This window comes from Spermophilus citellus (genome assembly GCF_964194105.1).
Source record: "Spermophilus citellus genome assembly, chromosome: 3".
NCBI lineage: Eukaryota > Metazoa > Chordata > Mammalia > Rodentia > Sciuridae > Spermophilus > Spermophilus citellus.
In genome coordinates, this window is record NC_138184.1 from 20,123,147 (window position 1) to 20,140,793 (window position 17,647).

A 17,647-nucleotide genomic window follows, 5' to 3' on the forward strand; every position below is an offset into this window, starting at 1 on the left:
AGAGCAGCTAGGCCCACCCAAAATATTATTATTTTTGTGTGTGGTACTGGGGTTTGAACTTAGGGCCTTGTGCATGGGAGGCAAGTGCTCTACCCCTGAGCCACATTGGCAGTCCATCACCACCCAAAATATTATTAAACCATATTTAGGTATATCCATAATTATTCCACTGTTCGTTTATTAAATGCCTTCTTTGTGTAGACAGACACTCTTTTGAACACTTCTCCTCATTTCTATTAAAATAATATATAAAATGAACACCACCACTCCCCGTGTGCATTGAGATGGATTTGGGCATTTATATACAGCAGGTAGTCGCCAGAGTCAAGACCCAGAACAGTCCCCTCATTGTGACATTGGTCATGATTCTTACAATCAGGGAGTCATTTTAAACATATGTAAATTATGCCTCAAAAAAGTTGATTTTAAAAGAAATGGGGGAAGGTATAGCTGAGAAATGAAAAGCTCTTGGTAGATTGCAGTCTACTCACTGACCTCTTATTGAGCACCTTATGTGTACAGGCTCCATAACTGGTACTGATTGACCGTGTCTTTATGCCAGAACAGGGTGAGACAGAAGCCCCCATGTTAGTGCTGTGGTTCCATCAGTCTGTATGGGCCCTGGGTTCCCTCCACAGGACCCACCTACAGCCATCTATCCCACCCCCCTTGGCTCCCAGACCAGCCTGCCTACGATCAGAACCCTACAATCAAGACCAGGGCAGGGGCTGCTAAGAAGGGCTCTTCCCCTTTGATCTAGAGCGTTTAAACATTAATCAAGCAATCAAATAGGATAAGACTGGGCCCATGATGACACGGGCACTCCTCTGCTTAGTAATCAGTCCCCACCTCACTGGCTTAGTATTATTTGCTCAAGTGTTTTTGCTGAATCCCAATCTGAGGTAATAGTTTTTTTTTTTTTTTTTTTTTAACTTTCCAAGCTCATTGATACAGTAGTATCAATGAGTAAACATCAGAAGTATGTTTACTTCTAATTTCTGCAAACATCTTCCTACCCCTACCCTACTCCTATACATATGTCTGTTCTGGACGTGCCAAGTGCTACAGCAGGAGACAGTGGCTCTTTGCAGATAAACGTGCCTCTTCACTGGGGTATTAGTCAGCTTTCTGTCACTGTGACAAAATGCCAGAGAAAATGGACTTGAAGGAGGAAAGACTTACTTTGGCTCGGGGTTTTAGAGGCTTCAGTCAATAATCACTTGGCTTCATAGTTTCTGGGCATGCAGTGAAGCCTTACATCATAACAGAAGCACATGACAGCCAGGAAGCAAGAAGAAAGGAAGGGGCTGGGGACAAATGTAGCCTTCAAGGGCACACCCCCAGTGACCTTCTTCCTCCTCCAACTAAGCCCACCTCCTAATAGCCACTTAAGCTACCAATGAATTAATTTATGCATGAGATCAGAGCACTTTTGAAGGCTCCACCTCTGACCAAACCTTCCACACGTGAGCTGTTGGGAAGCATCCCAGATACAAAATCATGACAGATGGTTTCTTCTACAGTCATATCAAGACCATAAGTGGAGCCGGGCATGGTGGCGAACACCTGTAATCCCAGGAGTTTGGGAGGTTGAGGCAGGAGGATTACAAGTTCAAAGCCAGCCTTAGCAGTGAGGTGCTAAGCAACTCAGTGAGACCCTGTCTCTAAACAAAATACAAAATAGGGCTGGGGATGTGGCTCAGTGGTCAAGTGCCCGAGTTCAATCCCCGGTTCTCCTCCCTGCCAATAAAAAGACAAGTGAAAGTGACTCTGATCGTTATTTAATACTGTAAGTCGGGTGTCTGAAAACAAATTGCTCAAGATATCTGGGACGTGATTTTTAACTTGTAGCAAAATCAATAATCCAAAGAAGAGACAGACAGATGTTCGTGCCCGGCCAGCAGTGCACTGGTTCTTTGGTGCCAGCAATGTCCGCGTTGTCGTTTTGCACCATCAGACCAGGAGGGAAGGCACGAGGTGTGAGAGAGAGCATCCTCCCTGAGCCAGCTGATAGGTGGGCAGGTGTGCAGACCTAAGCATCCACTCACTGCATCTTTCTTCCTCCCTCCAGAGGCTTCTGAGATTGCTCTGCCCCAAGGAAGCAACATTACCATTCTCATAAAGCGGGGGACATCAGCTCCGCCAGCGAAGCCCTGCTTCATCATCGTTTCTAAAAGGCATATGACTGTGTTGTTCATCAAAGCTGGAGAGAAAATGGTCTTTACCTTTAGCTGCCAGGACCCACAGAACCACTTTGTCATGGAGATCCAGAAGAATATCGGTAAGTTGGCCCTCGGGAGCTGTGGGCTCTGGCTCCGCCCCTCTCTGCCTCTCTTTCCCCCACGAAACTGGACAGGTGGGCTCTGCACTCTCCCTATCCAGCTCTTGTGTGGCCAGTTCTAAGTGCCTTACACAGGTTAATTTGTTTGATCTCCAAAAGATCTCTAAGAGATGTTCCCAGAGAAGGACTTGTCCAAGATGGCACAGCTAGTAAGTCGCAGGCCAGGGGAGGAGCCCAGAACTCTGGATCCAGAGTCTGTCCTTAACCACTTAGCCACATGGTCTCTTCATGGAGTCCCAGAGAGGTCCACGAGCTGCAGATCTTCAGGTCAGCAAAAGTCAAAGGAGTTCACCTTAGTCCATTTGTGCTACTATAACAGAATCCCTGAGACCGGGTGATTTATAAAGAACAGAGATTCATTTTCTCACGGTTCTGGAATTTGGGAGGCCCGAGGTCAAGGTATAGAAAGCGGCAAGGCAGGAGAGAAAGAGAGCTCTCCCTTCAACCTTAAGCTCTTTTGAGGGGTCCCAAACCCATCCATGAGAGCTCCATCAGTCTGCGGGTTTGGAGGAGACACATTCAACCCATGACAGAGTTGGAAGCAAAAGGAATCAGAAGGTTGAGGAGGTAAGAGGGGCCATTGTCCACAAGCATCATGGAATTAACCAGCTTTAGAGAGTGGTCGAGTTGGATTTAGCTTCAAGCTCCAGGGCTGAGTCTGTGACCTATCCTGAGGCTTCACATGAGTTACTCCACTGTTTTGTGCCTTAGTTTTCTTATCTATGAAATAACAGAGTCGTCATACCAAACCACTAAGGTTGGTAGGAGAATGAAATAAAATAATGGATTGAAAATGTATAACACACAAGAATTCAACAAAGTATATGTATTTGATGTTTTTTATTATTTATAATTTGAGCTTGGGATAGCAGGTTGATATGGGAAACAGTCCGTGGGGTGTGGGGAGCTTTCATAATTTCTGGTTTTCCAGTCGGCATGCCAAATAAGAGTGAGTAGATGTTAATGACAGTGAGGGCACTCTTTGTGATCTAATCAATGCCTTGTTTAAGGTGGAAGAATCTCATAGTCAAAGGAGAAATGAAAGTATTAAAAGAGCTATAGTTTAAAAAACTATATTTGCTGGGCGCAGTTGGCGCACGCCATATTCATCAGACACAGAAGTGTTACCAGTAAAACAAAGAACAGGGTAGTGATTCCCATCCTGCAAGCTGGTGGTCTCCATTATCCAGAATTTCTAATTAAATATTTATGGATAATCTTCATAAGGACACACAATATGTCTGAAGCAAAATGGAAAATTTTGCGGAAAGACAAAAGAAAAGACTTCAATAAGAGAAGAGAGCTATCACGTTCCTTGACAAAGAACACTTAGTGTTTTTAAAGCATCAATTCTCCCCCAGATTAATTTATCAGTTTAAATTGATGGCAATTAAAGCCTCATTGAACCCTTTACAGAGCTGTAGAATACCAACATACTTTAAGAATCCAGTGGAATGGTGTGTCGCCATTAAAAGAATGTTAAGTTTGTGTATTCGTCATGGAAAGACGCCAAGGGTAGTTTGGTTCCATTAAGAACAATGTAGGAGGCTGAGGCAGGAGGATCATGAGTTCAGAGCCAGCCTCAGCAATTTAATGAGGCCCTAAGCAACTCAGCAAGACCCTGTCTCTAAATAACATACATAAAAAAATTAAAAAGTGGGGGGCTGGGCTGAGCATGTGGCTCAGTGGTTGAGCACTCCTGGGTTCAATCCCCAGTACCAAAAAAAAAAAAAAAGAACAATATAGTCTATAGCAAGAGAACAGTTTGTTGCATTATGTAAATGAGCACACACGTAACATGCACACCCACACGCATACACATAATCATACAGAGCCCAAAAGTCAGGAGAGATAAAGAACAAAATACTAATCCCATACTATATTTCCTGGGGATGGGGGAAAGGAACAGGTTACCTTTGCTTTCTTCTTTCTATCCTTCTGTACTGTCCTTTGTTTTCTTTCTTTCTTTTTAAACAAGCATTCATTTCTTTCTATTCCCTTCCATTCCATTCTATTCTATGTGGCTGGGGATAGAACCCAGGGGCTCACACTTGCCAGGCAGGCCCTCTGCCACTGAGCTTCACCCCCATCCTATGCTCTACTTTCAGAATCAGTTCAGTCAATAAAGTGACTTCCTTTTTGAAAAAGCTAACAAATGACATGTCATAAGCAGTTGACTATATTCTGCCTCTCGGCCCCAGGATGCCCATGCTATTTGCTAGGTAGTAAAAATGCATGCTCTTAAATTTTGAAAGTGATAGGGAAAAATCAATTTTTAAAATAACCAATCTAGACGCTAGAATCAAATCCAGTGGTCTGCCCGCCCCCTCACTTCCTTTTCTGGATAAGCAACAGAAAGTTTCAAGGGAAATCTGACATCTCTGTTCTCGTCCCGTCTTCAAGTTAATGGACGTAGAGATAAAGAACAAAATGTTAATCCCATACAATCCTGCTTTCAATCCTGCAAGCAAGTTAATAGACGTAGACATCTACAGGGAAAAAAAAACAGGTTGTCAATCACTTCAGAAATGACACTTCTCCCTCCTCTGGATATTCCTATATTCCTTTGAGTTATTTAAAAAGTTTTTCAGTGGATAGAATGCAGAAGCCACACCAGAAGGTGTGGAGCCATGCAGGTCATTTGGACTATTCTAGGGTACCAGGGATTGAACTCAGGGACACTTGACCACTAAGCCACATCCCCAACCCTATTTTGTATTTTATTTAGAGACAGGGTCTCACTGAGATGCTTAGCGCCTCACTTTTGCTGAGGCTGGCTTTTACCTCATGATCCTCCTACCTCAGCCTCCTGAGCTCCTAAGCTACAGGCATGCACCACTGTGCCCGGCCTGAACTATTCGTATCTCTGGGTCCATCCTAAATACCAAAGTAATGAATGAAAAATTGTGTTCAGAGCCTAGCTCTTTCAGTACCATGGCAGGTGGCAGAGCTGAGGCTGGGAGGTGGGGCCTTTCAACTCTGGGTCCTTGGTATGGAATTAAGTCAGAATCCCTCAGGTGGTCCAAGCATGCATATTTTTAAAATATTCTCCAGGAGGGTCTGGGGTGGAACCAGGGATGAGAGCTTTAAAAGGAATAAACGATCCCCATAAGAGTACAGAACCCAGCAGAGCCCAATTAATGCTATCCTGGGCACAGTGGGCATATGAATGGAAAGCTAAGAAGTGGCTTAATATAAACAATCAAGTTTCCATGAGCTCCCCAAATAGGTACTATCTTTACCAACACAGAAATTCTAATTTCAGCCACATTAGTCACCTCTTTATCTAATCCTCTTTTATTGATATGGCTGCACAGTGCATTGGCAAACTCGTGCTTGATCAAACAGACTGGGCCTTTGTCCTGGCATTGCTGTGTACTGCAAGTGGTTAGAACCAAGATACCTGGACTCCAGGGCTGTTTTGCAAAAATGAGAGGTTTGCCATTAATGATTTCATAACTGCTAGACAGCTCCAGATTTCACCTGTCATTCTATTTGAAGTCAACAGTCCTTTCAAACAACCCACAAAAGCAGGAATAGCTGTGCATGGTGGCGCACATCTGTAATCCCAGCAACTGGGGAGGCCGAGTCAGGAGGATTGCAAGTTCAAGACCAGCCTGGACAATTTAGCAAGGCCCTTAGCAATTTAGAGAGACCCTATTTCTAAATAAATAAATAAATAAAAAGGGCTGGGGATGTAGTTCAGTGATCAAGCACCCCTTGGATTCAACCCCCCTACCCCCCCCCACCAAAAAAAATCCAGGAATAAATATTTAAATATTTGCAGATTATTACAAAAGCCATCACACCCTTCAGAACCCCTGTGCACTGAAGTGCCTGCGTTCTATCACCTGTCTCCACTTATTTCTTCCTTGATAGTAATGTGTTTTTCACTTTGTTTTAAAAGGCTTAGGAAACAAAATACTTTAAAGGGTGTCATTAGTTGTGAGCACTTAAGAATTCAACTACAATGGCACTGAAACACTTCCATACAGTCACCCGGCAGGAAGACCACTTTGCTGCAGGCTCCAGACACCTGGGAGTTGTAGACTTGGGGTGCACACCTCAGCCTTGTGGGTGAGGATATTGATGGGGAACGCAGGTGTAAAAGGTGGATCTTGGCACTGCGCCCTAGAAATTGTGAAACCAGAACTCAGAATAGGGGAAGTTGGACATCCCAAAGCACAGACTTCATTTCATGCAGCCTTCTTCTGGCCTCCAGTAAGGTCTGGTCAGAGGTCCACCAGCCGGGCTCCACTTGGTCAGGAAAACACAGTAGGTAGGAGGCATCTTGGGTCAGATGCCCTGGAAGCAGAGCCTGGGACAAGGGTTTTTGTTTAAGTCATTTATCAAGAGTGTTCCCAGAAGAAACCCAAAGTGAGGGAAGCAGGAAAAGGCAGGGGGAAGTGAGCACAGATGTGGTTTCAGCTAACATCTGGCCTCAGCCTGTTCTCACAGAGAGGGCTGGAGCATGAATGGCACCCCGGGTCATGCCACTCAAAGCAGGAGTCAGGCTTTTTGGTCCTGCCTCAAGCAGTTATTGGCTAAGGACTGCAACTCCTGCCTTGGGATGGGAGTGAGGGGGCAGCCAAACCTCTTAGGCTTTTCTAGTCAAAAAACTGAGGCTTAGACCAGACCCAGCTGAGGCTCTCCCCAGACCCGCAGCAGCTGGGGAGTGAGTGCACCTGCTGGTAAAACCCACCTGGGCAGAGCCCCATAGGGTCCACTCCAGGGGGCTGAGAGGAGCAGCATGTGGCCTTACAACATCCATGATCAAAATCGCTCTTGTGGATTCTTGCAGACTGCATGTCAGGCCCCTGTCCTTTTGGGGAGGTTCAGCTTCAGCCCGCGACATCGACGTTGCCCACCCTCAACAGAACTTTCATCTGGGACGTCAAAGCTCACAAGCGCATCGGCCTGGAGCTGCAGTTCTCTCTCCCACGGCTGAGGCAGATCGGGCCCGGGGAGAGCTGTGCCGACGGGGTCACTCACTCCATCAGTGGCCGCATCGATGCCACTGTGGTCAGGATCGGCACCTTCTGCAGCAATGGCACTGTGTCCCGGATCAAGATGCAGGAGGGAGTGAAGATGGCCTTGCACCTGCCGTGGTTCCACCCCCGAAATGTCTCTGGCTTCAGCATTGCCAACCGCTCGTCTATAAAACGTGAGCACACCCCTCCCTCCCTAGTGGGTGGATGGAAACACAGGAAGTGGCCGCCATTTTTCTAGGGCAGGGATGGCACATGGTCGGCCATTCTGTAGCAGTCAACTAATGCCCTCAAGGAAGATCCCATGCTCCTATAAGCCACTTGGGCCACTTGTGAGAGCCTCCTTTCTCAAACAAACAGAACGTCTCTTTTCTTTGTCCTATCTGCATATGATACTTATTTTCACAAACTTGGTTGCCCTACCTCTGTCTCCCTCACATTTTGTATACGCTCACAATGGCTCCTGGGGGTTGCTCGTTAAGTGTTCTGGAATTTTGTGAGCTGATGTTAAACAGAGTCGGTCTCAGCAATAACATTGTATAAACTTACAATTCAATAAAGCATTTTAGAAGCAAAGGTAATAAATACACCCAGCTCATCACTTCCTAATCATTTTACTACATTTTACTATGATCTCTGATATCCAGGTTATTTATGACTATCCTATCTTTTTGGCAGACATACAATATAATGGTGTCTGTTGCCCGACTCTGTATCCAGTTGTGTTGGAAGCTTGAAGTCAGCCATGGTGGGAGTATTTACACCAAGGAAATGGGCACAGTCCACAAAGTAGGGCTTTTCCCCTGCTGAGTGTAAACATACATCCAAACTCACTCCTAGGAGTTGGGAACTGTGATTGTGTAGTCACCTCCTTTTCTTTCTGGTCGGGTTCCATTCCCAACAGGCCTGTGCATCATCGAGTCTGTGTTTGAAGGGGAAGGCTCGGCCACCCTGATGTCTGCCAACTACCCAGAAGGCTTCCCCGAGGATGAGCTTATGACATGGCAGTTTGTGGTCCCCGCACACCTGCGGGCCAGCGTCACCTTCCTCACCTTCAACGTCTCCAACTGTGAGAAGAAGGAGGAGCGGGTGGAGTACTACATCCCCGGCTCCACCACTAACCCCGAGGTGTTCAAGTTGGAGGACAAGCAGCCCGGGAACATGGCTGGGAACTTCAACCTGTCCCTGCAGGGCTGTGACCAAGACGCCCAGAATCCAGGGATCCTGCGACTGCAGTTTCAAGTTTTAGTCCAACATCCACAGAATGAAAGCAGTAAGTAAGCCTGGCTTTCCTCTCCCCATCTCCTGCACACCCTCTCTGATTCCTTGGGGAGTCGGCTTGGGTGGGGTCCCTTGCCTGTTTTCTCATCTGGGCTCCTGGAGCACTTGGACTCTGGCCCGTAGAAGAGTTTCAGGAAGTAGGTTGCTAGGTAACAAGAGGCTCTCTGGTGAACACCCAGCATGCAGTTTCATTTTAGCTCAATAAGCAAGCAGCAAACGTGATCTTGCATTCAGGGTGCTAAGTTGTTTTTAATGAAACCCAGGGAAGGCCTCTTTCTAGACCTCAGGTCTTGACCCTGAAGCGTGAATGAGTTGTCACCAGCACCGTCAGTCATGATGATGACAACTAACAGTTTTTTAGCTGAGCACCCCCTACCATGGACACCCACTGCAAGCCAAGCCCCGTGCCAAACACTTACACAGCATCCTTATCCTTACTGCGGCCCTGTAGGGGAGATGGGAATGATCTTTCATTAATGAAAAACCAGAAGGTTCAGAAAGGTTATGAAAAAGGTTGTGAAACCAGCCCAATGTCACACAGCTTATCAGGAGCAGAGCAAGCTCAGAACATAGAGCGCGCACTCTGGACCATACTGAGCTCTAGGCAGATGAGACACTATTCCACAGACATTGCTGAGACACCATGAACCTAGAGGTGGAGAGTCAAGCTCAGGATTGGGTGTGCTCAAGGGACCAGGATGCAAATTTTAAGGAGGCACCCACTCGGAGGAGCCTCACCCTCGTCCTGGCACTATTGTGACTTTTGAGATCCAAGCGGAGGAGTCAGTGTCTGTACCTGGGCCCATCATGCACTGAAGTCTGGGGAGGAGTGAGTTATGACAGGTGGTCTTCAAGAGGACACTTCTGACACGCATTGAGGGTGGGCTCTGTCCTGAGGGCTGGTTCTCATTCTTGTTTTTATTATCATTCACTCTAGGAAAGGGGCAGAGCCAGGCAGAAACATTAGGTGGGGACATGCAATGGCTTCCTATATCTTTCTGCAGAGCATATAAACATCCAAAAAGTGATAGCATGGGATCTTCTCAAAAGACTGCCCAATTCGAACTGGGAATGTCCTCTTGCCACTCTTTTGCATGTGTGTATGTGTGTATGTGTGTGTGTACACATGCCATACACACTTACATATATGTACACATGTACGTGTGCAAATATGCATATTCAAGTGTGTCCCCTGAGACATTTATTTTGTTTCCACTGCCACCGTCGTGTCATCAGAAGGTGGAACACAGTGCAAAAGGATCTAGAAATGGAGTGGATCTGGGTTTTAGAAGACAGAAGGGTTTGTTTATCATCTCAATCATGGTGAAGTGCTGCTGAGAACCTCTAATGAATTCTGTTTCCTGCAACATCTGCTGGACTGGTTTCTAAAACTAATCATATTGTTAAACAAGCCATAAACAGCATCCAGGAGGGAGTGGATTCAGTTCTGAGATGAACAGAGACTGATGAACTGCGGGGCCAGGTGGATCACAGAGTCGGCCTGTCGAGTCGAGTTTGGTCTGTACTGTTCTAGAGGAGGAGTGGATCTGGCAAGCAGGAATATCTCTGGGGAGAGAAGAAGGGTGGGCTGGACTCCAGAAAGCTCTGGTAGCTCCCTCTGATGCTGTGAACCCCAGTGTGGGCCCTGCATTTCCAGGACTAGTCCAAGGAAGCCAGTCCTGGGCACCCACAGACCTGTCTGACCCGTTCCTCGTGCAGGAAATGATTATGGCAGCTCGTTTTTGTAGGCAGGGTTCCCAGTGGGCAAGGGCACTGACCTGGGGAGTCAGCCCAGGTGGATCTGTCTCCCATCTTCCCTGTTTTCCTTGTGACCAGGTCAAGCCGCTTTGCTTCTGCATGACTCAGCTCCTCACCTGTGCGGTGGAGATGATGGATGCTGCAAGGCCAACCTGAGGCAGCCCAGGGCCCAGCAGGTTGTAAGCCCTCTCTAAATGCTACCTGCAGGGTTCTAGGTCAAGAAGAGGATGCAGGGTTGGAAAAGACAGGGAGATGGTCCCCAGAGATTGGGCTGTGTCCCAGAATAGAAGTGATTTTTAAGCGGTAGCAAGTCACTCCTGGAAGGAGCTCTGCAGACCTCAGGCTGGGAGAATACCAAGGGAGGACTCATGGCAGAGTCTGCTCTTTCCCAAGCTGCCCAGAGGCCCCATCTGTGCCGCGGTGCATGCCCCCTCGTGACCCCAGGAAGGGATGCCAGGTGTAATTTTGGCTTTCTTAGCTTGGAATTGAGCAAGCAGAAGTTGAGGGGAGAGGGGCTTCAAGGTGAATGAGTCCCTTGGGTCCAAGCCTGTGTCCTCCCTTCTCACACAAGTGCTAGAGGGAACCTCCTATAGCTGGTACCCCCCTGAGCCCTCCTCCTGGTACACCTCCCTGAGCCCAAGCCAGGGCCTGCTGCTCTCACTGCACCGTCTTCAACCCCAGCATCAGGGAGCAGCTGCCCAGACCAAAGACTGTACCCCAAGAGCCCATGTGGCTGCTCTGCCTTCCTCACGGGCCACGTTGTATTTATCCATCTGCACACCTGAGTCCCACTAATCTTCATCCAGTTTTGTTCCTCTTTCTGTAGCTACCAGTTTCTGCACATTCCGGCCTCTCCATAAATTCATAAACATTGCACCAATCTCATGAGGCAGTATCCTATCCTATTGGCACAAGATCCAGATGCATCATCCAAGCACACAGTCCATCTGAAAGGGCAAGACAGACAGGAGAGGGTGGGTCCCCAGAGGGCTGGATTAGGGTGTCAGACAAAGGGAAGAGCTTCAGAAACAGGAGTGGACACAGAGCCAGGAGACTTTCTCATGCCAAAGAGGAGGTTTTATTGCAGCAACCATAGAAAACCAAAGGGCACCACAGGAATGGTTTAAGAATTGAACTCCCTTGCTGATGATTTAGTGGAGAAAATATTTTTAAAAAAGAAAAGAAAACCAGAGGACTGACTGGAGGACCCAGTCGGCTGAGACCCTTTGCCATCCCATGGCCAGACCTGACCACAAGTGGGCCCAGGCTGCAAAAATATTTCTGAATGTGAGCAGCCAGGCACATGTTAACCTTGAATCTTATTGTCCCCTCCATATTACCACCATCAAACCTGCTATCATTCCTCTCTCCACTTGCTGAAAAATATCAGTTGGTTCAAGTGTACCCAGGGGACTCCTGCATTCAGTTTTACAGTAAGTCATGCACAGGCTGCCCAGGACCAAAGGAATAATGGATGTGCCCAGCTGTGACTAATGTGTCCACTGCTGGCTTTGCCTCACAAAATGTGAAGCTCAGAGGCTCAAAAGAGTTAATGTGCATCTCCACCAAAAAAAAAACAACAAAAAACCCTGCCTGTTAAGGGCGTCATAATGCACTCTCTTCTTTTCTCTTGATAGTACAGAATTATCATGTCACACCAGGGGTTGCTACCATTTGTACCATGCGGCCTGTCTCCCCTGTTGTGTAATTCCTAGAAGATTGGAGTAGCCCTGCTGATGACGATTACATGAGTCAATAATGTACCTCCTGTCCACAGCATCCTCCTTAGGGGGAGCCTGCTAGCCTCTGCATAATGCATCCTCCTTGAAGATATATTTCTGAAGATATATTTACTTTCTCTGAAAATATCAAGCAAATTGGTATCTTCAAAACCCCTGGGCCAGCTGGGTACAGTGGCACACTCCTGCCTCAGGCTCCCGAGAGTGCAGAGACTCTCGGGAGCCTGAGGCAGGAAGATCTCAAGTTTGAGGTCAGACTTAGCAACTCAGTAAGACCCTGTCTCAAAATTAAATTTTCAAGAGCTGAAAGCATAGCTCAGTGGTAGAGCACTTGTCTAGCAAGTGCTTAAAGACCTGGGTTCAATTCCCAGTTTATATATATATGTTTCCATCCCCCAAAGGCATAGACAGGTTTAGAGAGCCACTTTTGGGGTAAAGCAAGGAATACATACTCAAGTGAGAATGTGAGCTATCTCTAGAGGAGTATAATGGGTTTTTAAGAACATTTTTTAAAGTATTTTTCAACATTTTAAAGAATATTTAATATTTATAAAGGCACAGAACAGTCAGAAAGAGAAATGGAAAGAAAACTATGTAACTTTTCATGAAATGGAAAGTAAGGTGGTGACTGATCCATCCGATCCCAAAGTGCAGAATCAGAAACAACAATGGGAAAAAAGAAACCTGGTTTGTCCCACAAAGGCGCGAGAAGTGGCAAGTCAGATCCAGACAGATCCAGATCAGGGGGACAAACTGGGGCTAAGAGTGGAAGAGGCCACTAGAACACCAGGTCCTTCTTCTCTGACAGCAAGTGCCAAGCTCCTGCAGCTCTTCCCCAGCCAAGGACAATAATGTTTCTCCTTGAGACAAGATAAGATAGTCCCTGACCCAAAGGTCCCAGCCTTTGCTTTAGGGAGCAAACTGAGCACCTGGATTGTCTGGAAGTCACCCACCAACTACCGTGCCACCTTCCCCTCACGGAGCCAGGCACATATTTCCTCCTTTTTTGGAGTGACGGGCTCTTTTCTGAGGGAATCCCACGAACCCAAGAGACCCTGCCCACAGCACCCTCTTTGGGGGGAGCCTACTAGCCTCTGTGTAATGCATCCTCCTTGAACTTTCTGAAGATATAATGTTAGTGGTTTGACTGGAAGTGGTCGGGCCATAAAACCCTACAGAGAAGCTCCATCAACAAGGAGAGGTATTCCAAATAGCTGTCAGTGTCCCCTTTCAGTAAGAGCAATGGGCAGATCCCCAGGCACCTGTAGAAGGCCAGTGAGAAAGACCAGGACCAAAACAAATTAACAGAAGAAAAGTAACTTGGAGGAGGCGGAGATATTGGATGGAGAAAAACCACAAAAAAGCTATCAGCTGGGTGTGGTTGTACACACCCATAATCCCAACAGCTTGGGAGGTGGAGGCAGGAGGATGGCCAGTTCAGAGTCAGCTTCAGCAGGAGTGAGGTGCTAAGCATCTCAGTGAGACTTTTCTCTAAATAAAATAGGGCCGAGGAGGTGAACTCAGGGCCTTGGGCTAGGCAAGCTCTCTACCACGGAGCCATAGAACCAGCCTTTTTAAAATTTTATTTTAAGACAGGGTCTCACTAAGTTGCCCAGGCTGGCCTCAAATTTACAATCCTCCCACCTTAGCCTCCCAAGTTGCTGGGATTACAGGTGCAGGCCACTGAGCCTCGTCTAGGTTGTAATGTTTTGAAAAGAGCTTTCAAAAGGATCTCTTAGAGAAAAATCCAAGAAATAAAAAATGGAAGGGGGCTGAAAGATAAAGATGAGGAAATCTCCCAGAAAGTGGAGTTTGGTTTGTTTTGTTAAGAGGAGGAAGAGGAGGGGGAGGAGAAGGAGAAAAGAAAATTTCCTGGGCAGGAAAGAAAAGTCATCATAGTATGCAACATGATATGACTCTATGAACACTGTCTTAGTATTGTATTTACATAGTCATGATAATGCAGACAGAACAATGATTTCACTGTTAAAAATATAACTGTTAGAGAAAATGAAAAGGGAAGTATGTGTATCATACTCTATATGTTTGCTACAACATGCCATTTGCTCAGTCCTACATCTAGGAGGCTTTTAGATCTCAGTCTTTTTAACTGCTGTATAATATTCATGAATGTTCCCATAGTTTATTCAATTATCCAGTGTTAGTTGGTTTCTGGTCTGCACAGCCCTGAGATAAAATGTGGGCACACATCATCACATCACACGGCTGAGTTCCCAGGGCTGCAAGGTTTTCATTTATACACTGCTTCTCAAGTGACTATGACAGGCTGACCCAGGCTTCTGCCAGTCTTGTGGGCGAAGCACCTGTTTCCCTAACCTCCCTGGCACACGGTATCACCATATGTTTATGTTTTCCCCATCTGAGTCGGGGAAAAGAGACCCTTGGTTTTAATTTGCTTTCTCTGGTGACAAGTGACACTAAAAACCTTTCATATTTTGAATATCTGGACACTGATGTCTCCTTCTGTGAACTGCTCAATCGTTGCCTATCAGCAATATGTCCCCCTCCCTCTGAGTCCCTTGTCTCTGTTACTTAAAGCACCTATTGCTGATGGATATTTTAATCTTTTCATTCACTTATTTGTTTTGCTTTTATACTTTGTGTTGATTTCATATTTCTAATATTTGATTTTATTGGGTGAAGTCCACTGCTTTTTAATTTTCTTCGAAAGTTATTGCAATATTACACTAATAATAAAAACTCATGCCCTGTGCTGCTTTCCTCCTCAGGAGAGGTTGACTACTGACTCTTACCATCTTAAGTGGCTGCTGCTGGTCCGTGCATCACACCTTGTTTCTATTCGTGTTTTCAGATAAAACCTACATAGTTGACTTGAGTCAGGAGCGGACCATGTCAATCACCATCGAGCCACGCCCCGTCAAACAGAGCCGCAGATTTGTCCCTGGCTGCTTCGTGTGTCTGGAGTCTCGGACCTGCAGTAACAACGTCACCCTGACACCGGGCTCCAAGCACAAGATTTCCTTCCTTTGTGATGACCTGACACGCCTGTGGTTGAACGCAGAGAAAACCATAAGTACGCCCCTCACTGGTACATGGGTCTCTGGCTGCAGGCAGCTCTGCCCCTGCCTGCCCTCCCTTCTTAGGGGGGTTCATTAGGTAGGTTGGGAATTGTCTGATGTGAAATACCCACCCAAGTGCAGGTGAGCAAGGGCAGCAAGAAGAAAACAGCATGTGCAACACACCGGCTTTAGGACCAGCCTCAGTTGGAACGTGCCTCCCTTGAAATTCCCTACTATGTCTGTGTTATGTCTCTGCTGGCCTGCCAGATCCCCTCTGATGCAATCTCTCCTCTGCTTAGCCTACTCCAGTCCATCTGCCCCCGCACCCTCACTTCCGTACTCACTACCCACCTGTCTCCTCTGCATCAGACTGAGAAGAACTTTGCCTAATTCCATTTTTTAAAAATCCATTTAATCCCTAGTAGTGCTGAGCATGTGCTGGTCACTTAAAGAATGTTTGATGAATGAAGGGCAGCAGTGCCTACTGTCACCTCCCTGATGAGCCACTGTGAGCTTTGACATGGGTGCCCTTAGAGTCTCTACAATGCAGGAGCTGAACCCACATGTAGACTGCCAAGGTCACTCCATTAGGTGATGGACATGGTGGCATACACCTGTTATCTCAGAGACTCCAGAGGCTGAGGTAGAAGGATCCCAAGTTCAAGGCCAGCCTCAGCAACCTAGTGAGACCCTGTCTCAAAATAAAAAATAAAAAAGGCTGGGGATGTAGCTCAGTGGTAAAGCGCCCCTGGGTTCAATGTCCAGTACGACCAAAAATAAAGAAAGAAAGAAATCAGCTCACTCCATTAGACGTACAAATTAACAAATTAGACCTCTAAATAAAAAAAAAAAAAAAAAAAGATCTCCCCGGTGGCACTTATAGATGTGACTACTACACCAAACAGCCTGCCCGCACGACACTTAGCATCTCAGACACAATGCAAACAAGAAGAGAGCACTCATATCCTAAGTCCTGCAGATGGCCGACAGTGGGAATGGGAGAGAGCAAACAAGAAGAGAGCACTCATATCCTAAGTCCTGCAGATGGCCGACAGTGGGAATGGGAGAGAGCAGGGGAAATCCAGCAAAGCAGACTCAGGGAGCCAGAAAAGGGGGACAGGGGACCACAGGGATGTGACACGGGACAGACAGAAGGAAAAAGTCTGCAGGGGAAGGCAGGGCGGGTGTGGGAGCCAGGGAGGGCGACTTCCGATCCCTGCACATAGGTACCACCAGCCTCTCTCCTAGGCTGCACAGACCACCGGTACTGCCACAGGAAGTCCTACCAACTCCAGGTGCCCAGTGACCTCCTCCAGCTGCCCGTGCAGTTGCACGACTTCTCCTGGAAGCTGCTGGTACCCAAGGACAGGCTCAGTCTGGTGCTGGTGCCCAAACAGAAGCTACAACAGCACACTCAGGAGAAGGTCTGCAATACCAGCTTCAGCTACCTTGTGGCCACACACCTGACCACACCTGGTCAGGAACTGTACTACGGCTCCTTCTGCCCTGGCCCTGGAGGCTCTATCGAGCAGATCCAGGTGAAGCAGAACAGCTCCGTGACCCTCCGGACCTTTGCTCCCGGCTTCCAACAAGAGTTCTACAAGCAGGGCCTGACCGTGTCCTTCACCCCACACTTCAAAGGTAAGGGGGACCCTCACTCTCTCTTTCCCATCTTGTTTGGGCAATTTAATTATTTTTTTTAAATTTATTTACTTTTTAAGTTGTAGTTGGACACAACAATACTTTCATTTATTTATCTATTTTTAATGTGGTGCTGAGAATCAAACCCAGGGCCTCACGCGTGCCAGGCAAGTGCTTTACCACTGAGCCACAACCCCAGCCCAGGGCATCCATGTCTATCTTGAGTTGTGTGAGTCTCTTAATTAAGTTGCCAATTTGGAGAGAAGGGGTGACTGAGGCGCTGATCCCCCACGCAAGAGATTTCAAAGATGACAAGTCCTGATTCCGGTTTTTCCCATCAACCTAGGATGGAAAATTCCAGAAGTTTGAAAAGAAACAGAAAATGTTTCTCCCAGCTGAAGGCAATGGTTGGTAGGCAGCAGAACAAATAATCAGGTTCAATTCTCTTTTGGAAGCAGGCAGAGCATAAATGAAAAATCACCAAATATTCCCCAGCCCTGAATTTTTAAGATGGGAACATAAAAATTCTTTTGCAGACATTTTTATGATTCTGCTTTTACAATTCAGGATGCAATGTGGAGAGAGAGCCCGAGGAGGAATTGGGGGAGGGAGGTGACTCCCTGGAGCACAAGGGTCCCTTTCTGCAGCCTGGTGAAGGTTAGATTAAGGTCTTCGTGTCCGAGGCAATAAACGAGGTCTAAATGGCTCACTGCAGTAACCTCCAGGTGGTTGATTTTTAAAGTCACAGTTGCCATGATTAAGTTGCTCAGAGAACAGTGCCATTAAATTAGAGGCCATTTCAAAATTGACCCAGACCTTTATTTAAGGTTTACTTTGTATTTTTGTTCTCAGAGGCAC

The 17,647-nt window shown here is 46.8% G+C and overlaps 1 protein-coding gene and 1 long non-coding RNA gene across 2 annotated transcripts in view; both read left to right on the forward strand.

The window, feature by feature from the left end:
- Positions 1-17,647, forward strand: part of LOC308643113 — a 622,623-nt gene that overhangs the window by 319,845 nt on the left and 285,131 nt on the right. The window lies entirely within an intron of this gene.
- The window catches only part of CDCP1 (CUB domain containing protein 1), a gene marked incomplete at its 3' end in the record, with an annotated part of 44,068 nt that overhangs the window by 19,689 nt on the left and 6,732 nt on the right, over positions 1-17,647 (forward strand). The window contains exons 2-6 of the mRNA XM_081287580.1: positions 2,072-2,281; positions 7,143-7,505; positions 8,234-8,602; positions 14,941-15,162; positions 16,397-16,789. Coding sequence (XP_081143706.1) covers positions 2,072-2,281; positions 7,143-7,505; positions 8,234-8,602; positions 14,941-15,162; positions 16,397-16,789 — 1,557 coding nt within the window. The remainder of the gene's footprint in view (positions 1-2,071; positions 2,282-7,142; positions 7,506-8,233; positions 8,603-14,940; positions 15,163-16,396; positions 16,790-17,647) is intronic.